This window comes from Pecten maximus, unplaced genomic scaffold (assembly GCF_902652985.1).
Source record: "Pecten maximus unplaced genomic scaffold, xPecMax1.1, whole genome shotgun sequence".
NCBI lineage: Eukaryota > Metazoa > Mollusca > Bivalvia > Pectinida > Pectinidae > Pecten > Pecten maximus.
This window is the reverse complement of record NW_022979214.1, coordinates 1-25,611: the sequence shown is the minus strand read 5'-3', so window position 1 is coordinate 25,611 and position 25,611 is coordinate 1. Positions and strand designations below refer to the sequence as shown.

Genomic DNA, 25,611 nt, shown 5'->3' with positions numbered 1-25,611 from the left:
TATATTTAATAGTTAAAAATTTCATTTTAAAAAAAATTGTGTTTTATGCCCAATTTTCATAAGATACATTGAAAAGTTAGTCGATAAAATGGAGAATGACTTACCCAAACAAGCAATTTAAAAAATGAATAGAAAACAACGTGAATTTTATGAAAAATTTTTAGATAAAAACATATTTTTTTGAACTTTTTTTACCCAGAAATAATTTTTCCCAACACACATGACACAGCCCAGAAGTGGAAAAGGGGTACATAGAAAATGAAGGAAAGACGCTTGCTAAAATCGGACTTTTTGGGGTACGTTTTTCGTGAAATTTGGGGTGTGTTTGAATTGGCTCATTCGCCTCGGTGAAAAATAACCAAAAAATATAAACTACCCAAAGAACCCCCTTTTAGGCGGCAATGTAAATAATCGCAATGGCTAAAATTTTTTTTTTAAAAAGTCTCACCCACGCAAAATTTCCTAAGAAGTTCAGAAGGAATGTTTTATTTCAATTTTCCTTCCCATATTTGGAAATAAACCATTTTTGTATTGAATTTTTTGCTTTTTTCCTGTGTATAGGCCCAGCGCCCTAAACCATTGGTGGGGTGGAGCCGGTGATGGTAAGGGAGAGAAGGTACTTAAGGCAATGCTACTGGTCCAATATGGGGAAAAGGAGAGTGGGCAGGCCAAGGTAACTTTTTTAATTTGTAGGGTTTGTAGCCATTAAATATTATGATTATCCCGTTTGACATGATAAGAAAAGAAAAAAAACCAAAACCCCGCTATATTGAAAACCCCGAGGGAAAGGAAAAAATTTTCTTTAAAATTATGGTTTTCAATAACCGTGACGGCCCGTAGGTTGGGACGATGATGGTAAGACGATTAGCGATCGTTTAGATTGATGCCCAGATGATGGCAAAAATCAACAATCGATCAGGAAATATAAAAAAAGGGACCCAAAAAACGAAAACCCCGGTAATTAATCGAACGCCCCGTCAAAAAAGTACAAAAAGGGGCCGCTGGGAAGAAATCTAGGGAAAATCCCAAACCCGGTCCCTAAAGAAACAGAGTTTGGAAATTCTTTGGATTTTTTTAAAATTTAAAGATAATGAACCACCTAAAAAAGAATTTGGGTAAAAACCCAAGCTGTTTGCCGTCTATGCCCCAAAATTTACAGAAAACAGGTAAGTTTTACCAAGCAAAAAATCGTACGGGACGTAACATGTGTTCATTTTTTAACCAAAAATTTTATCAGCCGTTTAGAAAAGCTTTTTCAGTTGTATATTTTTTATCTTTGAAAAAAGTATAAAAATTAAATTTTTTTTCCGTCGGTTTTTAGGAAAAAACTACGAATTTTGAGCCCTATGACGGGGAAAAACAAATTACCGCGGGAAATTTCCCCACAAAGCGGGTCAACAAAGTTGAAACAAAATTTGTTCAAAAACCCAAAATATCGGGTGATTTTTCAAAGAGGATGTTGATCAGGATCAAAATGTATTGAGTCAAGAAACGGAAGGACGGGTGATGATCAAATATCAACAACATTAAAACAAAAAAAAAATTTTTCCAGGGAAAAAAAAACTGAAAAAGGGGGGGGCAAAAAACAAAAAGTTTTATTGGGAAAACAATTCTTTTTTTTAAATTTTTCCCCCCCAAAAAAAAAATTTAAAATTTCCCCAAAGAAATTTTTTTGGTCGTTGAAAACTCCAAAATTTTTTAAGGAAAACCCCAATTTTTTAAAAATTTTTAAAATTAGGGGGTTTTTTTTTTTTTGGTTTTAAAAAGGGAAAAAAAAAGTTTTTTTAAAAATTTTGGTTTTTTAAAAAAGTTGAAATTTAAAAAAAATTTGGAAAAACAATTTTTCCCTCCAAAAGTTAAAAAAAAAGGGGTTTTTTTAAAGAAAACAAAGAAGAAATTTTTTTCCCCCTTTAAAAATTGTGGGTTTAAAACTTTTAAATTTTTTTTAAAAAAAATTTAAAAAAATTTTTTTTTTGATAATCCTTTCAGTTTTTTGAAAAAAATTCCCCAATTAAAAAAAATTTTAAAAAATTAAAGAAAAAATCCCCAAAATAGGGGTTTTTAAAAATTTATTTTTTTTCCCCAAATTTTTTTAAAAAAAAAAATCAAAATTTTTCCCCTTAAAAATTTGAAACCCCCCTTTTTTTGAAAAATTTTTTTACCGGTTGGGGTTTGTTAAATTTTAAAAATTTTTTTTAAAAAAATAAAAAGGGGGTTTTCCCCCAAAGAAAAGGCCATTTCAAAAAATTTTTTTTAAAATTTTTTAAAAATTTTAGTTTAAAAACCAAAAAAATTTAAAATTTTCTGGGTTTAGAAAAAAGAAAAAAAAAAAACCCTTAAAAAACCCCCTGTTTAATTTAACCCCCCAAATATTAAAAAAAATTTTTTAAATTTTTTAATTTTTTAAATTTTTTAAATTCCCCGGGGGGTTTAAAAAACCAAAATTTTCCCTTTTTTCTAAACTTTTTTTCCATTTTTTACCCCAATTTTAAAATAAAAAAGTTAAGGTAAATAAACTTTTTTTTTAAAAAAAATTTTTTAAAGGAAATTCCTTTTTCCCCAAATAATTTTTTTTAAAAACCCCTTTTTTAAAAAAAAAAAAAAAATTTTTATTTTTTTAAAAAAGGTTTTGGGGGAAACCCTTTAAAAGTAAATTAGGGTAAAAAAAAAAGGGGGTTTTAAAAATTTTTGAAACTTTTTTAAAAAAAAATTTTTAAAAAAAAATTTCCCGGGGCTTTATTTTTGGGAAAGGCCTTTAAATTTTAAAATCCCCCTTTAAAAAAATTTTTTTTTTTTCCAATAAAAAATTAACCCCAAAAAAAACTAAAAAAACCCACCTAAAATTAAATTTTCGATTTTTAAATTTCTTTTTCCGGGGAAAAAATTTAAAATGAAATTAAAAAAATTTTTTAAATTTAAAAAATTTTAAATAAAAAGTTTTTAAAATAAAAATTTTTTAAAAAAAAAATTTGGGCCCTTTTTAACAATTTTTTAATGTTTTTTAAATTTTTTCGGAAAATTGTATTTTCCTTTTAAAAAAATTTTTTAAAAATGTGTTTTTTGAAAAAAAATTTTTAAAAAAAAGGGGTATTTTTTAAAATTTTTCTTTTCCTTTTTAAAAATATTAAAATTTTTTTTAAAAACCAAACCTAAAATTTTGGGCCCTTTTTTTCAAAATAAATTAAAAAGGAAAAATATTTTTTCTTTTTTAAAAAAGGTTTTTTAAAAATTGGGTTTTTTCCCCCCCCTTTTTTTTTTTTGGGAAAGGGCCCCGTTTCGGGCCCATTAAAAAGGAAAAAAAGGGCAAAAAAAAATTTTTGGGGTTTTTAAAAAATTTTTTTTTAAAAATTTTTAAAAATAAATTTTTTTGTCCCCAAAAAAATGTTTTTTAAAACGTCATTTTCCCCTAAAAAAATTAAAACTGCGCGAAAAAAATTTTAAAGGGTTTTAGGGTTACAGGATGTACCAATATGAAGAATGTAAATTAGATTCTTGTTTGGGGCCTAATTTTGTTAAATTTTTTTGTTTTTGATCTTTTGTTTTTCTTGAAAGTAACTTTTAAATTAGTTTTTTGAATCTAGATGTCCAACGTTGAATTAAAGTTATATATTTTCGTTTAAAGTAAAATCACTTCGGAATAATTTCTGACTGATTTCATTTCCCCCTTTTTTTTTGGGTTTTTTTGGTTTCCCAAAATTTTTGTTTTTTTTTGTAAAAAATGGGAAATAGGGGGTTTAAAATTGGTGCACAAATTTGGGTTTTCCCATTTGGGGTTTTAAAATTTTTGGCGTTTCCCGTAGTTAGAAATTAACTTTTTTCTTTGATACGCTCCTAGGTTTCTATCAAATTTTCCGATTCCAGATCCTTATGAAAAAAAAGGTTCAATAACCTAATGCAGCATTATAAAAAGCCTTGAGTGTTTTTTTTTTCCTGCTAATATTTTTATTATATATTAAAAAGTCATTTAAAAAAAATTGGTTTTATGCCCAATTTTCATAAGATACATTAAAAAAAGTTAGGATAAAATGGAGAATGACTTCCCCATAACACAGCAAAAAAAAATGAATATGAAAACAACGTAAAATTTTATGACAAATTTAGTGAAAACAAAAATTTATTGAACGTTTTTACCCAGAAATTTTATTCCAACAACATGACACAGCCGAGAAGTGGAACGGTACATAGAAATGAAGGAAAGGACGCTTGCAAAATGGGACTTGTTGTGACTTTTTTGTGAAATTGGGGGTGGTTTGAATTGGCTCATTCCCCTCAGGTGTAAAAAAAAACCAAAAAATATAAACTACCCAAGAATCCCTTTTGGCGGCAATGTAAAAATCGCAATGGCAAAATATTTTTTTAAAAAGTCTCCCCCACGCATAATTCTAAGAATTTCAGGAAGTGAATGTTTTATTTCAATTTTTCCTTATATATTTGGAAATAAACCATTTTTGTATTGAAGGGGGTTTGCTTTTTTTGCCTGTGTATAGGACCGCGACTAAACCATTGGGGGGTGGAGCCGGTGAGGTAAAGGGAGAGAAGGTACTTAAGGCAATGCTATGGTCCAATATGGTGTGAAAAGGAGAGGGGGAGGCCAAGGTAACTTTTTAATTGAAAGGTTTGTAGCCAATAAAAAGATTACCCCGTTTGCCCTGATAAGAATAAAAAGATAAACGTAAAACCCAGCTATATTAAAACCCCGGGGAATGGAAAAAATTATTTAAAATTAGGTTTTCAATATCCCGTGAGGGCAGTGGGTTTTGGGGACGTGAGGGGTAAAAGACGTTTTTACGATCTTTTAAATCCGATGCCGAGATGATGGCAACTCAACAATCGATCAGGAAAATTTTAAAAAAAGGTCCCGAAACGAAGAACCTCGGAAATTGTAATCGAACGCGCCCGTCAAACAAGTACAAAGAGGGCGGGCGGGGAAGAAATCAAAGGGAAAATCCCCAAACCCCGGTCCAAAAACGAAACAGATTTTTGGGAAAAATTTTTCGGTTTTTTATAAAATTAATGATAATGAACCACCTAAAAAAAAATTTTGGGATAAACGCAAGTGTTTGCCGTCTATGCCGAAAAGTTTTACGGGAAAACAGGAAGTTCTACCAAGCAAAAAATCGTGGAACGTAACATGTGTTCTTTTTGAATAAAAATTTGTATCACCCGTTTAGACGCTTGTCAGTTGTATTTTTATTATCTTTAAAACAAGTATAACTTAATTTTTTTTCCGTCTTTTAGGAAATACTACGAATTTGAGCCCATTTGAGGGGAAAACAAATTTCCGCGGGAAATTCCACCAAAATCCAAAAGGGGCAAATTAAAACAAAATTTTTTCCAAAAAATTTCCCCTTTGAAAAGATTATTTGTATAGGATCAAAATTATTCAAAAAAATAAATTAATAAAGACTTAAAAAAATTTTTCCAGGAATTGGTAAATTTTTTTCAGGGTTTTTTTTCCCCTTTTAAAAAAATAATTTATATTTTTTTTTAAAAAAGGGGTTTGTCCAAACAAAAATTAATTGAAAAAAATTTTTAGTTTTTCCCTTTTAAAAAATATAAATTTTTTGACTTTTAATACCTTTTAAAAAGGGTTTTTTGTTTTAAAATTTTTTCTTTGTTTTCTGTAATTTTTCCCGGTTTTAAAAGGAAATTTTAATTTTCACCCCTTTCGGGAAAAATTACCTGTTTTTTAAAACAGCGTCAAAATTACAAATAGTTCACCAAAAATCTATTTTTAAAAGATTTGATAAACAATTTATTTAAACAGAGGAGTAGATGAATATATACAGACATTAAATAATTTCCTTTTTTATCGTTTAATTTTTTTTTTTATTTTTTTGTACATTCAATAATTAATTTCTTTTCAAAAAATTTTCAAATTTAAAAAACCCAATTGTTGAATTTTTTTAAAAATGTTTAAAATAAAAAAATTTTTTTTTATCTTAATCCATCCAAAAGGTTTATTAATAAAATTTTTTGAGAATTTTTTGGTAATTATTTCCTTAGTTTTTAAATTATTTTTTTTAAACCCCAAAATTAAAAAAAAACCCTTCAAGTCCCAAAAAGGAACGAAAAAGGGATTAAATGAAAATTAAATATTAATTATTTTTTATATGTTAACTTTTAAGATACTTTAAACCGAAAATATTAATAAGGTACTAAAAGCATTAAAAGGTAATTTAATATTATGATTTTAAAAATAAAGTTATATTGATGGTAAAATTTTCACATTATCGGAAATATGGTTAATTTTAATCTTGTTATTCCACACTTAATTTAGGCCAGTTATAAACCTTTTGGGAAAAAAATTTAAATTTTTAATAAAAAATTTTATTTTGGGGAAATTTTCCTTTCAAATTGACCCAAAAAAAAAAGGGTTTTAAATTTAAATTTTTCCATTTAAAAAATTTGTTTGGACGTTTTTTCTAAAAAATGAATTTGAAAATATAGGTTAAATTATGAATTTTTCCCAAATTCCTCAATTGGAAATTCATAAAAAATTGAACAACTTTTTTAATTTTTTTTTTATGGGGTTTGGCCTGCTATCAAAACATTGTTACAATTTCATTTTTTTCCTTTAGTTATTTTATTTCTAAATAGATGTATTAAAATATAAATTATAAACTAAAGACTTAAATTGATACAGAAAAAATAATTCAGTAAAAAAATTTTCTTGGAAAGCCGGAATGACCTTTGGGAAAATTTCGAAATGGGAATGATTGTTTTATCCGTTTAAGCAGTAGCCGTTTTCAAAGATTGACATGTTAAATGATAAATTTTGTTCCCTTTTATTCCCCAAATTTTGAAACTTTAAAAATTTTTAAATTATTAATTTTTTTTTTTTAAAATGTGTAAAAATTAAGTATAAATAGAAAAAAACCTCAAATTTTAATAGGGTAAAATTAAAAAACAACTTTAGGTGACGCCTAAATAATAAAATTTTTGTACAATTTACAACCCCTTTAAATTTTCGCTAAAATTACACCTTTAAATTTGTCGTCGTCATGCGTCGGTCTTCTTTTTAAGCCCAAGTACCCGGAATGGGTCAAAGGTTCTTAAGCTGTTTTAAAAAATTTGTTAATTCGGGCCCCCTATGTGTCCTTTTCCCTGGGAGAGATAATTTTATTTATTTTTTATAGGAACTCATACACTATTTTAGCAAATGTTTCATTTTATTGAAATTGGTAGCACGTGGTTGGGGCAAATTTTCTCAATGATTTGTCGAGAATGTCAGGCAACGCCCTTGTTATGGGTTCGAATGTCAAAATAAAAATCTCAAATTGATATTTTTTCATTTATATGAAAAGAACATGGGCCACTGAAACAGAATGTGCATATTTATTGCCCATCAGATAAAAAATGGGCAAAAGATATGCATTTTTGAAAGAATCTAAAGCTATTTCTCCAGCCAAAATTAAAAATAACCCAAAAAATTGAGAATAAAGGTTTCTGCTCTTTATCTATAACACATGAAGGTTGATGTTTGGTGCATCGTAACGTTATGGCGGGTACAAATGTTATACTTTATTTGACCTTGACCTTCATAAGGACGGGCAAATGTTTAAAACAAATTCAAAGTTCTTTAAAAATTATTAATGGGTCACTTTTAAAGGAATCGGCCTTTTAAAGTGTGTGAAATGTATCAGTCAAAAAATAAACAATCGAGAAGATATGGCACTTTTAAAAAAATTCCTACCAAATGAAAAAATGACCCAAAATGCCATACACATGAAGGCTGGAATTGGAAAAAATAAACATTTGAACTTTTACCTAAAAGGTTTTTTTTCCATCCTTCATTAAAATTAAAAAAGGCCTTTTATGGGGGGGAATTTGGGGCAAATATTAAAATATCCCCCCTTTTAAAAATGTTTTTTTTCCAAAAAAAAAAAAATTTTTAAAATTTGAATAATTTTGGCTAAAAAGGGGGTGTCCCCCTTTTGATGGGTTATTTTACAATAAAAAAAAGGGGGGGGTTCCCTGGTTTTTTTAAATTAAAAAAAAATTCAAAATTTTTTTTCCTTTTTTATAAAATTTTAAAATTTTTAAGGTTTTTTTAATTTTTTCTAAAAAATTTTTTAAAAATCCTTTTTGGGCCCCCCTTAGGGGAAAACCCCAAATTTTTTTAAAAAAAACCCAAAACCCATAAAAAGGGAACCAAAATTGAAAATAATCCAGGTAAAAAAAATTTTTTGGGAAAACCCCCATGGGATTGCTACCCAAATTTTTTAAAATTCCAAATGGGTTTAAAAAACCATGTTTTTGGACCCTCCCCCCCCCGGGAAAACCCCCTTTTAATTTTGAATCCCCCCAAAATATTTAAGAAATGACAACTTTAGTTTGGGAAAAAGTTTTTTAGTAATAAACCCGGGGGGTAAAAAATTTTTTAAAAATGCCCAGGGTTTCCCCCCCAAGGGGGCTTTAAATTTTTTGAATTAATTTTAAAAAAAAGTTTTTAATTTTTTTTTGCATGAAAATTTTTAAAAGAATTACTCTACTTTAAACGGGGGAAATTTTTAAAACAAAAACAAAAATCCTTTTATTGTTAAATTAATTATCTTTAAAATGTGGAATGAATCTAAATTTTAAAATTTTCCTAAAAAAAAATTTTTTTTAAAAAAATGTTTTTAAAAACCTTTCAATTTTGAATTTTTAAAATAAAAATAAAGGATAAAAAATTTGAAAAAGAAAAAGATTTTTGAATTTTTTTTAAAAAAAGACACCCCCCTTTTTAAATACAAGGGTTATTTTTAAACACGAAGTAAATTTTCCCTTCTTTGGAAAAAAATTTTTTTTAAAAAAAAAGCTTTTGAAATATTAAAAAAAAAATTTTAAAAAGTATTTTTAATAACCCCAATAAATTGTTTTGAAAAATTAAAAAAATTTTTTTGATTCTAAAAAAAATTTTTAAAAAAATTTTAACATTTTGGGAAAAATTTGAAAATAAATGTTCCTTATTTATCAAAAACGTTAACCTTCTTCAAAAAGGGGGAAAAATTTGTCCGGGGTTTTAAAATTAAGGGGGAAAAAGTTGTAAAACGTTTTTTTCTTCTTTTTTCAAATATCCCTTTTTTAAAAAAATTTATTTCAACTTTTTTTATTTTTTTGTATAATTTTTTAAAATTTAACCCCCAAAAACCCGGTTTTTTGGGGTTTTTGGAAAAGCAAAAGGTGATTTTTTTTGGAAACCAAATGAATAAAAAAAAAAAAAAAAAAACTAAATTCTATTAATCATTTTATTATCAGCGCAATGCACAATGGCATATTTTATAACAAATAATTGTAGACAAATAATTAGTCGTTAAATTTAAAATTATCCTTGATATTGAGTTCCGGTTTGTGTTGTATTAATACGATGAAAAGTGTAGCGCGTGATGGATGGTATTTAAACGTACATCAATGCCAGAGCTCTCAAATAGACTATATAGTGAGCATGACAATGCCAGAAAAATGTAAATTTTTAAATTTAAAATAATATTTTAATATATCCGATTTCAAATTCATTGGGTTCAATGCATACAGTAAACTTGAGTAACCATGTATCTGTTGACTTAGTACATCACATGACAACTTCAGGGTATAAAAGGGTGATGTGTTGGTTTTAAAAATATATGGATAACTTTACTTTTGCATTGAGTGTTTAAATTTATACATGTAGTCATCAAATATGCATTATAAATTAATGCGCTTGGAAGTTTAAATGATGTCATGATGTTTAAATTTGGGCCCATCAATAGATATATATATGCCTGTATATTTACCATTCGGGAGCCAAAATGAAATGTTTGAAAATAAATTTAAACTGTTGACTATTCAGTATTCCCTCAAACATTTTGTAGAGCCAGAGATTGTGACCATCAATAATTTAAAAGGTCGATAATATAAATGTTCAACATATTGATCATACCTATAAATTTATGATTCTTATGATATTCAAAGATGTTTCTAAGCTGTCATATTTCATTTGTATGCAGAGATGTTATTATCTTGTGATTTTAGTAAGAACTCAGACACAATATTACCCAATGGTCGCACATTCCTTCATGCAAGTGATCTGCAGACGATATCTTGGAAGGTATGATTTCAAATCATGTTATCTTTAGACACTTATTCCGACCTTAGCATTTCTGTTAAAACCATTGTATTTTTTTATCAGATTTCCTTTAACTTAACATATGTATCTGTTGATAATATATGTATGGGTTCATTAATGAGATGGATGAAAAAAAGGAAGAATTCATATTTAAGAAATAGTTGATATATGCTCTGTAATACTGAACACACAAGACTGCCATTTCCTTTCAATGAATATAGATTGATGAATAATTGGCCTGATGTCCATAGAATTTACCCATGTAATATTTTTGTATATGTCACTAGTGTAATATACCCTGGAGCGTTTTTCAGTAGCTGTGCTGGTCAGAAAGTTATTGTGACATTATGTATAACTAATGGCACAACAAAATGGCTGTCCCCGTTTGATTAAGCCCTCCACATTTTAACTATGAAACCTGTTAAAAGTTTTGTGAGTTATGTGATATAAAGTATAGTAAATTTGTCTTCATTTCGTGAGATTTTATGAATCTCTTCTCAAAGTTATCCTATTATTGCCTGCCAAGTCGGACTGCCTCACAGAAATAAAAAATTATAAGGCTTGTTTCATAAAATCTCCTATAAAGTGGAATCTCATCCTTTATGTATATTCAGCATTTCTAAGAATCTCTTTTTAGATTTTGTCCTGTGATAATGTATATACAATTTGTATGTTATCAGACCTCCAATACATCCAATACATACGCCATCACTGGGAACAAGATATGACCATGATGCAGAAAATTCTCGAGGTAAGTGCAGTCATCAGGAAAACTCTGAATTTGTGCTTATTTAGATCCTAAACCACCTACAAATGTTAAACCAATCCTGATAGAATGTGGACTTTTAAACCACTGTTTTTGGTCTAAAGGCCAGTATTGCTATGGACAGTGATTCCTCTGTAAACATGTGAGGTCAACACTTCAATATATACTTTGAATGATATTAGTATGCACCTACCTTTTAATAACAGATTTTGCTTGTTGAGGTTTTTGCACTGTTGTATTTGAGTTGCCTCTTGGATTTCTTTGCTGTTTCACACATGTATTAATTAATATTTAATTGCCTTATGATACAGGTTAATAACTAAAGGCTTTGTATATAGAGCAATCTAAGATGCTTCAGTGTTGTACAAAAAATATAGCATATTGAAAAATTTCTAGTATGAAAAGGGATATTAACTGCTGAACCATCAAGAAACTGCAAATTTAACATTTTATGCAAACATGTTCTTTTTCATGTGATTGTGAAAATAAATAAATCATCTATTACATGTATTACTATAATGGACATCTCTAACAGTTTTAGGTTCATTGTAGTTATATCTGAATACTTCACAACTTTATCTTGGTTATCTGACTGCGGTTAAATTATTTCCTGATTACATCATGTATTCTCTATAAACTTTTGGAAAATACAAGTCAGATATTGCAAAATAGATCAATGGAAAAAAATATGTATACGTTCCATTGATAAGATTTGATTTTGTTTTTTAAGAATCTAGTCAAGGGGATGACAGTAAGTCGGACGACTCATCTAGTGTGAAACGACAGAATGAGGTAAAGACATTTTTCTTCCTTTGCTTGATGAGTAATTTATCACATAACTGCTGTCTTATGTTAGTTATATTTCATAACATTAAATTCTGAAAAGTCAAAAAGACCTAGATTCTGTGACAATTATATTCAAATTCACGTATGTTTTGGTCAGGGACACTGATATTATTCAAGATTGATTTTCATAAATGAAAAATTGGTTATGGCGCGATATCATTGGGGATTAACAATGTTTATAGTTATATCTTGCACACAGGTACTATGTTATGTTCTTTTTCCCATGTCATCTAAGGTATACACTGAACACGTGTCATACTTTGCTTCTTTATTGTAATGTCATGGAGGTACCAGGTAACATCAGTTGTTAGAGAAAACAGCACATGTAAAAAGGTGTTGAATATATCTTCATTTCTTGTGATTTCTATTAATATCAATTTGCGTTCTTTTAGGATGATGGAGAATATGTAGTTCACTGTAAATTTTGTGGATATACAAGTGGCAATACAAACTCCTGTGAACGGTGCTTTAGAAAATTCCCAGTTAATGTGAAAAAGGAACCAGTGAAGCGCCAAAAGATAGATGACAGTGAATCAACGAATGAACAAATATCAAATGTTGTGACTAAAGAATCGTTCTATGGTCAAAAGATTCAAGGACAATCTCAGCCATACAAAGGTTCTGTGTTCACTGTGCGAAGTACGACGCAAAGAGGCCGAAAGATTAACTCACAAGGAAAGTCCTACAACATGGTCCGCATCACACCAAGCAAAAAATGCATAGAACCAGGTATATGCACTCAATTTTGTTTTCTATAGCGATCTTTTCTCCACTTTACCTAATTTCAGATTTGTTTTCTTCTAATTTTGAGTTTCCAGTATTAGATTATAATGTAGTACTATCATGTAGTCAATTTTATAATGTTACAAAATGTTTTGCATTATAAAAAAGTTATTTCTGAGATTGCAAGAATGTTTTAGCCTGTAGAATTGGATAATGAAATAAAGGTCATTTGATTAAACAACTGAATTGATTGTTTGATGAACTTTATTTCAGTTACTGTGATTGTATCATCAGATGAAGAGGACGATACAGCTACACAAATAGCAAATCTAGAAAATCTTTCTACATCAGTTGTTCAGTCTTCATCTAGAAATGGCTCTTCTAGTGCTTTATCCAATAACGAGAGCAAAAACCAGCCAAAAACTGTTCCTGAAAAGAGTGAGGAAGATGACGAACTGTCCAAACTTGTGTCAATCATTCCTTCTCACACTTCACCAACATTTAAAAACAGTAGAATTAGTAAGATGGAAGACAAGGTAAATAGTATATTTGTAAGTGGTAGGTTCCTGTTTTTATTCTCAAATTCTTTAAAAGCTTAAGTTCTGACAAATTTACTTTTAAATTGTAGCAATAAACTAGTGCCAGTGTTGAGTTTCTGATAGACTCAGAGACAGTAAAGGCACAGTCTTAACCTAACACATTCTTACCCATCATATTATAAACTGTAGCATAGTCCTCGACATTTTGTCTGTTCTAAGAATTAATTTTTTTCTAATCAATATTTTCACTCTATGATTTCTTGAGAGTCATCGATTATTTAGCCAGCTAATAAAAATAATATATTGATTGAATATTTTCCTGTACCTGTGCATATATGAATACTTCAAATTCTATCAATATTTCTATTTTAAAGGCAGGAAATCCCATTTCAAAAAAGAATGAAAATACTCGGTCTAAGACACCGTCACCAGAACCGACAGTTCAGGTGGACACGCCAAAGCCTCTGGCAAGTCCCCTCAAGTCAGTGTCGTCGGGAAGTCTTACACTCAATGCCCGGAGTGTCAAAGTTGGTTCACTGAAGGGAACACCTATAGAACCTATCCTTATTTCAGATGATGGTGTACAAATCTTCATGGAGTGTAAGCTATGGATACATTATGGGTCATTGGTTTAGAAATTGTAATCTGGTGTGAAGAAAATGTTGTTTTATAGTTTTAGATCAACTCTATTGGTATTTAAAGTTTAGTTGCTCTTAACAATTCAGAAATTCAATGTACAATGTGAAAATATCATAAATGCAACATTGTTGGTTGAAAATGTTCAGAAGTAATGTTGAGTTTAGTTAAACACTGACTTAGGTATGAAATTTAGAGTATTTTGTGTATCTTTGATTACTATGTTAGTGATTGTATATAGTGTGCATTTTGGATACTAATTTTGGAGTGGAAAGTATTGGTTAAGAAATATATAGTGGTGTATGTATCTCAATTTTTGAATAGTTTACGATGTAATAGTATTTAACAGTAGGAAATACCTAATGTCATGCTTTTGGATATTAGGTGTGAATGGAATTTTTTTTCTAAAAGATTTACTAAGTGTGGTCACTGGATTGTTAAGATGTTTCTTAAATATGGACATGTGGATTTCATTATGAAATTTGAAGCCTAATTATGCTTACAGGTGAGGAAAACACTCATAAATTCAACATCACCCCCTCAGATATGAAGCAGTGCTTATTACACCTGAAGAAGTCTACACCTGTCATATTTATCCATACAACAGTAAACTTTGGGGTCAAACTGAGAGAACAACTGGACATGACAAATGAAACTCCTCCAGAAAACTCTCAGGAACCTTACTTCAATCCTGTTGACAGAGGTAAATTATCACACTTACACAGCTCTCCTTATTAGGTTATTATTAGCTTAAGAATATTTGGAAATGTCTCTTGAATGTGAATACTTTATAATGAAATGTGAGCTTGTATTCTAATGATAATTGGAACACAAGGCTATTTGTAGATTAAATATTTGGATAGGAAAACAGCTTCACTCTGGAAATGTTATATGTATATTATATATATACATGTATATATATCTGTATCATACAGCAGAAAAGGTAAAACTGCATACTTTGGCAGATGGCAATCTCTTGTCTTTGTGTAAGAAAGAAAAAATCTATATAGATTATTCAGTCTTTTAAGAAAGCATTTAACTGTGGTTTTGTGTCTTAAATTTCAGACTTGAAATACCAGTACATAGTGCTACTTTTACAGTCTGTTTCCTTACAAGAACAGAAAAGCACATTAAGAGTTCTAGAAAGTTATCAACAATCAACTGACAAAAAGGATCGGAATTTCATTGAGATGTTAAGTCATACAGAATCACAGCAACTTCTCCTAAATACCTCATTCCTGTGTAAGAGGATACCAAACCCTGATATTGATGCAGACCCAACCAAAATGAACTCTGAACTACTCAATGTTGATAACACCATGACGAAATCAAATATGAGCTTTGGGACAGAGAGCATGGATATGGACACCAGTCTTGACCCGAGGGAGCGGTCTCCTTCCCCTCCCCGTATTATGTTTTCTGGACCAATTGAAAAGTAAGGAAGCATTGCAGTTTAGATATTGTCATTGCAAATCTGTTCAAACTTGTTCAAGGAAAATGTTGATATGGTAATTCTTTAGGATTTCTACAATAAAATTTTGGGAAAATGTTATGGATACTCAAGACTCAAGTACTCGCAATGATCCAGAAATAATAGATTAACAGATGCTGTATATTAGAAGCTCATGTCATCAATCCTAATTTATGTAATTCAAGAACATATGTGTAAGTTCCACTTTTTGCATTTCACAATTACATGTCCCTACATCTTTATTGTATGAAGGGATACAAAAAAAAATAATGAAATTTGGTCTGGAGTATTAGTGGGCAAAGGCGATCTAAAGTTGAAGGAGGGTGTGTCTCACCTGGTGCCGAAAGGGTGGGGCCCAAAAGGGGAGATTAGGGTAAATCATTTAAATGGCTACTACCAGGTAGGCCTTAAGGCCTGAATGGATTGTGATGAAATTTGGTCTGGAGCATTATTGGGCAAATGAAATCTTTTGTTGCATAAACGTAGGATGTGACTCTCTTAGGACAGGAAAAAGGGGGCCCAATAGGGGAAATATAGCAAAAAAAATCCCTGAAAATCTTTTTTTTTTTTTTTTCATTTTCAAGAGTTGGAAGAGACTATTAAAAAAGTAAGAAAATAGTTGAAATAATTTGCCATAATTACTAAAATATCCGGGTGAACACTTGTTTGAGATGTTGAAGAAATTAGATGAAAAAATAAATTTCAATCTGTCTTGGTTTTGTAGATTGATAACATACCCACCTCCACCTACACCGGGTGGAATAGCAGTCACAAATGAGGATTTGTACTGTCTGAACGAAGGAGAGTTCCTCAATGATGTCATAATTGATTTCTATCTCAGGTAAGTATCATGGTTTGTTTGACCATTGTAGTTACTCTAGGTAGTGTGGTGTCAATCGCGTACAATTCAATATGGAATCTGAGTTTGAAAAATCCACCTTGATTAATAAAAACTCGCTTTAGAAAAGCTTGTCATCCAATTTTCAACTATTTAAAGATTGTTTTGAGATTACCACTTTTTAACATATAACATGAAGAGTCAAATCCACTTGAGTCATCATAATTGACCTTGGTGTCTGCGTTTGCAGTTGCCTTTGGAGAATTATGTTGGAAAGAGTTGAATCAGGAAAAGCCCTTTAAGGTTCTTCTTACTTAAAGTCTTGTTTTTTGTGACCAGATTCCTGTTCCTGGAGGTACTGAGTGAAGACGTAAGAAAGAGGACCCATATATTCAGTTCCTTTTTCTTTAAACGTTTAACACAGCGACAAGGCCGAGTGTTGGACTCTGCCCTCACGTAAGTTTTGTTATACTGTATTGTCATTCAATTTCGCAGGGCTAATACTTTGCTATTTCCCATCTGAACTAGATTGGGGTACTAGATTTAATGCAACACGGCCCTGAAATCCTTATACAGTAGACAGGCTTTACATCTCTAATCAATATATCTGTGTATTGTATATTTTTGATTTATGCTTTGCATATTTCCTGTGTATTTTCGAGCTATATTCAATTACTGCGAACATAGCAAAATTAAATTTCCCACGAGTAATACCAATGAAACAGTATTGTATTTATACAGTATAATCATAATAAAAGATTGATATGAAAAGGAGGAAAAAGTTTCCCTCAATGTTCTTCACTAAGTTGTTTTCATTTCCCTTGCCTCGTGACATTTCATTACACATTAGTAGTGTTATATTTTGTCGAACTGAAAAAAATGTCTGAGAATTTGTCAATTAGTGTTTTGCATTTACTTGAGCATGCACACAAGTATACAATCACTGGTACCATGGGTGTGCTAGGAAACTTCCTGTCAATATATTAACTCCACTTCATATCATAGAATGAATATACCTGGTAGTCTATTCCTTTATGTGATGTTTTATATACATGAATGTATTACAATTATATTGACATTTATTTTTTGCAAATTTATGGATTTCAGCCCTGCAGAGAGAAGGCATGCAGCAGTGAAGAAGTGGACAAAGCATGTGGATCTGTTTGATAAAGATTTTATCATTATACCCATCAATGAACAGTGAGCTTTTTCAAGATTTTTGTTAAATGATTTATATGAGAACAGTGTATACACGTATACCATTAGCTTGTTTCAGGTAGTAGATCGTACATCATCACTGTAGCTTTCGCGGTATCCAATAGTGGTGTCCTAATCAAATAACCATACTTTATCTATAGCCAATCCCTGTCATCTGATCTAAATATAAACAAGAGGTGCCATATTGGATTTTAACAGTTGAAGTTTATTATTGCTATTTGTTATTCTTGAAAAGTACTGGAAAGGTTTTCTCCGACTTGATATGAAGGTTCCTGTCAGTCCTTTGTTATGTCCATTTGATTTGAATACTTCTCATTGAAACAAAATAACCAAAAGGCAGCCACATTGCAATTAATTGATGTAAGTTATTATTTCTATGTTAGATGTTGTTAGTTATTATTTCTCTGGAAGTTAATTATGATTTGTCTTGGATAACGTGTGTAGGTTGTTTTAGATTACATATGTAGGTTGTTTTAGATTACATATGTAGGTTGTTTTAGATTACATATGTAGGTTGTCTTGGATTACATATATAGGTTGTCTTGGATAACGTGTGTAGGTTGTCTTGGATTTCACATGTAGGTTGTCTTGGATAACGTGTGCAGGTTGTCTTGGATAACGTGCGAAGGTTGTTTTAGATTAAATATGTAGGTTGTCTTGGATTACATATGTAGGTTGTCTTGGATTACATATGTAGGTTGTCTTGGATTACATATGTAGGTTGTCTTGGATTACATATGTAGGTTGTCTTGGATTACATATGTAGGTTGTCTTGGATTACACATGTAGGTTGTCTTGGATAACGTGTATAGGTTGTCTTGGATTACATATGTATGGTGTTTTAGATTACATATGTATGGTGTTTTAGATTACATATGTAGGTTGTTTTAGATTGCATATGTAGGTTGTTTTAGGTTGTATAAGATAACATATGTAGGTTGTCTTGGATTACATATGTAGGTTGTTTTAGATTACATATGTATGTTGTCTTGTTGTCTTGGATTACATATGTAGGTTGTTTTAGGTTGTCTAAGATAACATATGTAGGTTGTTTTAGGTTGTCTAAGATAACATATGTAGGTTGTTTTAGGTTGTCTAAGATAACATATGTAGGTTGTCTTGGATTTCATATGTAGTTTGCACTTGCTTTCAATAAATTAAGAGGAAAAGAGAACAGATGAGGAAGTGGAAGAGAGAATATCTGTCGTAGCTAGACCATTCAGTGGTGGGCACAAAGATCCTTCTGGATATCTATTCTGCATGTGACTTTGAAAATATAAGGCCACTACAGAATTCAGAATTAGAGTGTTGGATTTTAAACCCAGCTTATCCAAAACTAAAGGTATATATATATATGCAATCATTTTTTAGCTCACCTGCCCGAAGGGCAAGTGAGCTTATGCCGTGGCGCGGCGTCCGTCGTCCGTCCGTCCGGCCGTCCGGCCGTCCGTCCGGCGTCAACTTTCCATTCAAGCAACTTCTTCTCAATAACCAAAAGGCCCAGAGACCTAATATTGGGCCTGTAGCATGCTGGGGTGAAGGGCTACCAAGTTTGTTCAAATGAATAACGTTGACCTTCATTCAAGGTCACAGGGGTCAAAAAGGCTAAAATCTTTAAACAACTTCTTCTCAATAACCAAGAGTCCCAGGGAGTTGATATTGGGTCTGTAGCATGCTGGGGTAAAGGGCTACCAAGTTTGTTCAAATGAATGACCTTGACCTTCATTCAAGGTCACAGGAGTCAAAAAGGCTAAAATCTTTAAACGACTTCTTCTCAATAACCAACAGTCCCAGAGACCTAATATTTGGCCTGTAGCATGCTGGGGTGAAGGGCTACCAAGTTTGTTCAAATGAATGACCTTGACTTTCATTCAAGGTCACAGGAATCAAAAAGGCTAAAAATCTTTAAACGACTTCTTCTCAATAACCAAGAGTCCCAGGGAGTTGATATTGGGTCTGTAGCATGCTGGGGTAAAGGGCTACCAAGTTTGTTCAAATGAATGACCTTGACCTTCATTCAAGGTCACAGGAGTCAAAAAGGCTAAAATCTTTAAACGACTTCTTCTCAATAACCAACAGTCCCAGAGACCTAATATTTGGCCTGTAGCATGCTGGGGTAAAGGGCTCCCAAGTTTGTTCAAATGAATGACCTTGACTTTCATTCAAGGTCACAGGAGTCAAAAAGGCTAAAATCTTTAAACGACTTCTTCTCAATAACCAACAGTCCCAGGGAGTTGATATTGGGTCTGTAGCATGCTGGGATGAAGGGCTACCTAGTTTGTTCAAATGAATGACCTTGACCTTCATTCAAGGTCACAGGGGCCAAAAAGGCTAAAATCTTTAAACGACTTCTTCTCGATAACCAACAGTCCCAGAGACCTAATATTTGGCCTGTAGCATGCTGGGGTGAAGGGCTACCAAGTTTGTTCAAATGAATGACCTTGACTTTCATTCAAGGTCACGGGTCAAAAGGCTAAAATCTTTAAACGACTTCTTCTCAATAACCAAGAGTCCCAGGGAGTTGATATTGGGTCTGTAGCATGCTGCGGTAAAGGGCTACCAAGTTTGTTCAAATGAATGACCTTGACTCACATTCAAGGTCACGTCGATCAAGTATGCTTAAATCTTTAAATGACTTTTAGTGAAAAGCCAAAGTGCAGAGAGACATTATATTGGTCCTGTAGCATGCTTTCAAATAACTGCAGGATCCATATATGAAAAGATCACTGCATTGCAGGTGAGCGATTTGGGCCCATTGGGCCCTTGTTTGTTTTTCACAATATATTGATTATTCCACCTCATAAAGAGAAATGAAACTTGAAAATAATTTTGGATCTGACTCATTCCTGTATTTTTCAGTTCCCATTGGTTCCTGGCTATCATCTGTTACCCAGGATTATTGATGAATGAAAACCTTTTATATGTACCGAAGCATCGTTTGGAGAAAGTGTTTGGAGAACAGGCTAGTTCTCCAGTTCAGCAGGAGATGGAAGGGGTGTCTGAAAGCATGCCCACTCCTGGCTCTGACAACGCTGGCGAGGCTATGGAGGTAAGTTGTCAGAACACCTTCAGCACCTCATTCTCGAGACTGAAAGTGGCGCAAACCAGCTGTCTGTGATTTCATGTACGTCACCTATAACCAAGGAACAGATATTTGAATGTAATGATTTTTCAAAAAATAATCTGTAATTAAATTATTGATTTGGTCGATTTATGCTTTTATACAAGTTTCATGCTTGTATGAAAGAAAAATAGAACTGCAGACCTATCATGAATGCACATTCATTCAGTATTTTAGTGATTTTGAATAATTCATGTTTCAACATTTTGTAACTGAACAAAGAAAATCCCAATCGTGTCACAAAATACAGATGCTAAAAAAACAAATCTACATAAAATTTCATTGTGAAAATCTGTTATTTAAACACTGTTGCCTACACATTTCCAAGTTGTTGCTATGTATAGCAGATGCAAAACCACATAAATTGATGACATCATGCACAGAAAATTCAAGAGATTCCCCTTCTATATATACATGTATATATAAGGATGCTTAACCTCTATTATTTGGCGGATGTAGGTCCTCCCTAATTAAAGTCATTATCTGTTTTGAATTAGAAAATCTCTGGAAAACATAAAAAAAAGATATTGAGCCAGTGAATATGTACCTTAATCCTGTATTCAGTTTAAATATCTTTTAACATTATTTTGAGGATTTAACAATTTAATAATTATTAAGATAAAAAAAACCATGGTAAGCAGTGACTTGTATGCTGCAAGGTACATATCATTAACGTATTGCTTTTTAAATATCTTTGATAAAATAAATACCGAGAACTTATGAGATGTTTATTTACCATAGACATGCACTAACTCAACTGATTGTGATTTTAGGAGGATGGGGAGAAGAAGGAAGAGAAACCGATGGATACAGAGACAGCACCCACAACACCTGTGCCAATACCTATAAACACATGTTCTTCCTCCTCACCTGCCACAACACCATACAAACTTCAGTACATCCCACCAGCAACCAACACAACAAAAGTGATACCTAAGGTCTGTATACAACATATAGTCAATGTTCTGTGAAAGCTTCTTTTGAAATTTATACCATATCTACTTTTATTTTTTAATACATTTATGTAGGCTTTGAGGAATTCCATTAAATGTTAACAAAGAAAACTTCGGAAAGAAGTTCAGATTTTATCAGTCTTCTTTGGCTGTTAAGTTCACCGGTTTCCTGTTAGTCCATTATGTATGATTTGGAAATATATAACACCTTTTGAAATACAATTAATAGCAGTTTTGTGTATAACTATCACCATGAATGATGGAGAGGAGTTGCTCAATAAAACCTAAATTGGTCGCTTATACAGAGTTATGTCCCTTTGTCCACTATAGCGCATGGTAGATACCTACAGCCATATCAGTTCTCATATAGAGTTTTGGCCCCTTTTGTGTCCCCAGAAAAAGGTATATGTGGGATCACAGTAACACAATGCTTTCTACTAAAAATGCTTAAAAGGAATAGCTTTTCAGATGAGAAGGTAAATTTTGTATATAGAAAGTCTGTTTCTTCATATTGTTATATGTTACTTAATACCAAACAGCAAAATCGATCTGGTTTTATAGGAACTGCGTGGTCGGGTCATACAGGATTATGATGAGGTGGCAGAAAGCAAAAAATGTTTTGTAGAAAAAGGCCAAAGAGTGTAAGTATTAAAAACAGCAAGATGTGATTGTAGGATGGCGGAGAGAGATTTCTCCAAGATGAAGTCTTAAGTCATCCATTTTTAGCTCACCTGGACCAAAGGTCCCGGTGAGCTTATGTGATGGCGCGTCGTCCGTCGTCCGTCGTCCGTCCGTCCATCCGTCAACATTTGCTACAAATCGCTACTAGTCAAAAAGCTCTTATTGGATTTTTACCAAATTTGGTCAGAAACATCCTTGGGGGAAGGGGATCAGATTTTGCATAAATGGTGACTCTGACCCCCAAGGGGCCAAAGGGGCGGGGCCCAATAGGGGAAATAGAGGTAATTCCTTTAAATCACTGCTTCTCATAAAGTTATGAATGGATTTGAACCTAATTTAGTCAGAAATATCCTTGGGGGAAGGGGAACAGATTTTGCATAAATGGTGGCTCTGACCACAAGGTTCCGAAGGGGCGGGGCTTCAAAGGGGAAATAGAGGTAATTCCTTTAAATCGCTACTTGTCATAAAGTTATGAATGGATTTGAACCCAATTTGGTCAGAAACATCCTTGGAGGAAGGAGAACAGATTTTGCTTAAATGGTGGCTCTGACCCCTGAAGGGCCAAAGGGGCGGGGCCCAATAGCAGAAATAAACGTAATTCATCTAAATCTCTACTAGTCATAAAGTGATGAATGCATGTTTTAAAAACTCTCAACTCTTGAGATCATTCAGACCTTAGAGAGTCTGGACTTCATTGTTTCTTTCAAGCAGTTGGGATCTTCACACTGTAACCATATACCGGTATAGCATTGTTTGAGATTTACAAATAAAACGAATTGAACATGAACATTATTTTAACATTTGGTCTAATCCAACCAGGTGAGCGATACAGGCCCCATGGGCCTCTTGTTCATGTTGATAATTGTGAGATTTTAAGGTAAACTCATGTAGGTATTTGAAGGTCACTGTGACATAAATGTTATGCTTTACTTCCATTAGACTTTGTGTTTCTTTGGCTAGGCTTTGTGTTCACCTCCATTTTAATAAAAACATGAATTTTTGCCTCCCACCTTACAGACATTTTCTGGTTGAAATCATATTGCCAGTTTTAACATTTTCATTTTACTCAATAAGGTACCTAAAAATATTGTGTTCCTCTGGTAAAATGAACTGGTTAATCATATTTGCCTCAATAAAACCTGAATTGCTTTGTGATATAATTGTATAATGTTCATGTATTTTTTGTTGCAGACCATGTGTATTGATCTTTGATTCACTGGCTGGCCCAAACAAAGCTAGAATTGTCACAATTCTGAAAGAGTAAGTTTTGTCATTGCCTGTTTATACTTGTTAGTGTCCCACATCTACGGTTGTCCATTATTGATCACCTTGGTTGTCAGGTCATCCACACTTATGATAGCAGAAATTATTTCAGAATCAGCAAGTCTAAAGATTACTAAGTTTCACATGGAAACAACAAAGATGAAGGAGGTTTGCCTTGTACATTATGTATTTTCAGTTTGAAAATCAGTCATAGAAATTATCCTGAACTTGCATTATGACAGGAAAGTTTGTACTGTTCAGAAGATTGTCAAAATATTGTTGAATCTATAAGAGGGTATATCTTAACTTTGTGAATGTTAAAATATTGTTGAATTTGTTAGAGAGTATATCGTAACTGAGAAATAAATAGATTGTAATGTTAATAACTTATATGGTTTTATGTAAATTGTACCAAGATTATGTTTTCTGGACTTTCAAAAGTTTGGGCTTTATCTTTGAACTTAATGGCTCCAAAACACAGAGCCTCACTTTCATACATAAGAGTGTTTAAAGCTTTTGAGATTGATTTTTCACTAAAATCAGGAATCATTTCAATATTGCTTGGCTGTACTTCAGGTACCTACAGGTGGAGTGGAACTTGAAAAAAGAAACTTCATTTAACCTGAAGGAGCGGATACGAGGTAGCACACCCCGAGTCCCCCAGCAAACTAACTACAGCGACTGTGGAATATATGTGTTGCAATATGTACAGAGCTTCTTTGAGGTATTTACATACAATTAAGTGGAAAGGAATCTCCTTTAAACCTAAGGTTACTGATATTGGGAAAGCCATTTTGTAAACATGCTTACCAGACTTTGTTCAATAATTTATTTCTGTTATCTGAAATTTTGATTTACTACATACTAGAGCTGTGGCAGATAAGGACTGCACCATTTATGGTTTGTAAATTATGATCTATATATATTTAGACCTTCTGTTTCATATCATTATTGATAGTACTCAAAGATAGGCAAAAAAATGCCAAAAAAGACTGATAATACAGCACAAAAGTTGGTACCATCATAGTTACTGGTTGGCCTGCTGAAATTCAAATGCAATCATGTTAGAACTTTTCAATATAAGTACAATAATAAGTTGAATATTTAATGAAATGTAGCTTCAGTCATAATCCCAATTAACAGTAATGTAATATTGTGAGCTTTATTTACTGAGGATTTTGAAATTTTTCTGACCCATAATGTATGTAAGATACTAATGATCTTTCCTGTAGTAATTATGTTCTTGTGAGAGACTTCTACATCGCTTCTAAAATGGTAACCGTATGAAAAAGAATTTTGTCTGTTTTCAGGACCCTTTGGTGGACTACTCATTTCCAATCAAGTGTTTACAAAACTGGTTCACTGAGGAGAGAATGAAAAAGAAACGAGAAGAGATTAAAAACTTAGTGTTAACAATAAAAGAAAAAAATGACACCGAGTTGCTTAAAAAGCTACAGCATTTGCAACAACTGAAACAGCAACAGTTGCTGCAACAACAGACAGAAAACGACCAGGCACCTGAGGAAGGAAAAGAAAAAGATAGTGAACAGTCCTGACAAAGGCTGTGATGTTGTGTGTGAGAGTGGACAGACATAAACATTCAGGGATCATTACACTTCATCATCTACAATCTGTTACCAAGACAACAGGTGTCGTACCAATACAGCTGTTACTGAGGCACAAAATGTCATTACCACTTGTTACAGGTTCTGGTCATCCATGTGTCAGGATGGTCTTAAACTGATGATATGGTGATAAATTGGGTTTAAAGGGAAAAAACCATTCCATCCACATCCACTATTATGTGTCGCAATCAGATTTATGTGATGTTAAACATTTAAATTTGAATACTACCAGTGAGAGACTATGCTTTCACTGTTGTGCTCTGTATTGCAATAAGATTTTGTTTAATGCCAAAAGTTTCTGATTGATTACTACGTATATACCAGCCTTACTGTAGTTCTTGTTTCAATGTATACCAAACACCTGATCTTGTAATATCTTTAGTGCTGTGTGACCAATTGTTTACTCCAATACAATTCACATATTTCTTTGTTGTTAAAAAATCATGAAATTAAACATGATTTATAATAAGTGTTCTTAAGTTCTAAATAGAATGAATTATCCTGCTGAAGTCTCTTCAATCAGTTTTCAACTATCAACCAAACATTTAGTCTTGTTTATTTTAATCTCTGCTGATAATATTACTATACAATTTTATTTGCATTTTGCATACATAAGGTTGTATTACCATGGTAATTAACACTACTGTTTAATTAGTCCTCTGTGTCACTACTAATATATCCATCTGTTCACGTAAATCAAATTCCAGAATTTAAGATATTCATCTTAGATTTAATGATACAGAAATTACATTTATTTCATTTTGTTGATAAAAATATATTTTGCATATAACAGATTCTTTTTTATACACTTTTTGCAAACTCAAATAAATTAAAATTTTAG

General features: G+C 31.8%; 1 protein-coding gene across 1 annotated transcript; it reads left to right on the top strand.

The window, feature by feature from the left end:
- The first annotated feature begins 258 nt into the window (after nucleotides 1-258).
- Nucleotides 259-25,530, top strand: LOC117318349 (sentrin-specific protease 6-like). The gene is made up of 20 exons (XM_033873352.1): nucleotides 259-296; nucleotides 562-673; nucleotides 1,088-1,166; nucleotides 9,997-10,072; nucleotides 10,771-10,841; nucleotides 11,587-11,648; nucleotides 12,095-12,431; nucleotides 12,699-12,961; nucleotides 13,339-13,564; nucleotides 14,106-14,303; nucleotides 14,666-15,035; nucleotides 15,796-15,912; nucleotides 16,249-16,365; nucleotides 17,017-17,109; nucleotides 19,987-20,176; nucleotides 21,022-21,186; nucleotides 21,763-21,842; nucleotides 23,074-23,142; nucleotides 23,722-23,869; nucleotides 24,456-25,530. The coding sequence occupies exons 1-20, from the start codon at nucleotides 259-261 to the stop codon at nucleotides 24,699-24,701; spliced, it is 3,057 nt and encodes a 1,018-aa protein (XP_033729243.1). The 3' UTR covers nucleotides 24,702-25,530.
- Nucleotides 25,531-25,611: the final 81 nt, after the last annotated feature.

Excerpts from the sequence above, each read along its gene's own strand:
- LOC117318349 (XM_033873352.1), top strand. The coding sequence starts at position 259 with ATGAAGGAAAGACGCTTGCTAAAATCGGACTTTTTGGG. Across the intron at positions 15,036-15,795 it reads TTTTCTGGACCAATTGAAAA|ATTGATAACATACCCACCTC; the intron begins GTAAGGAAGCAT and ends TTGGTTTTGTAG. Across the intron at positions 20,177-21,021 it reads ACGCTGGCGAGGCTATGGAG|GAGGATGGGGAGAAGAAGGA; the intron begins GTAAGTTGTCAG and ends TTGTGATTTTAG.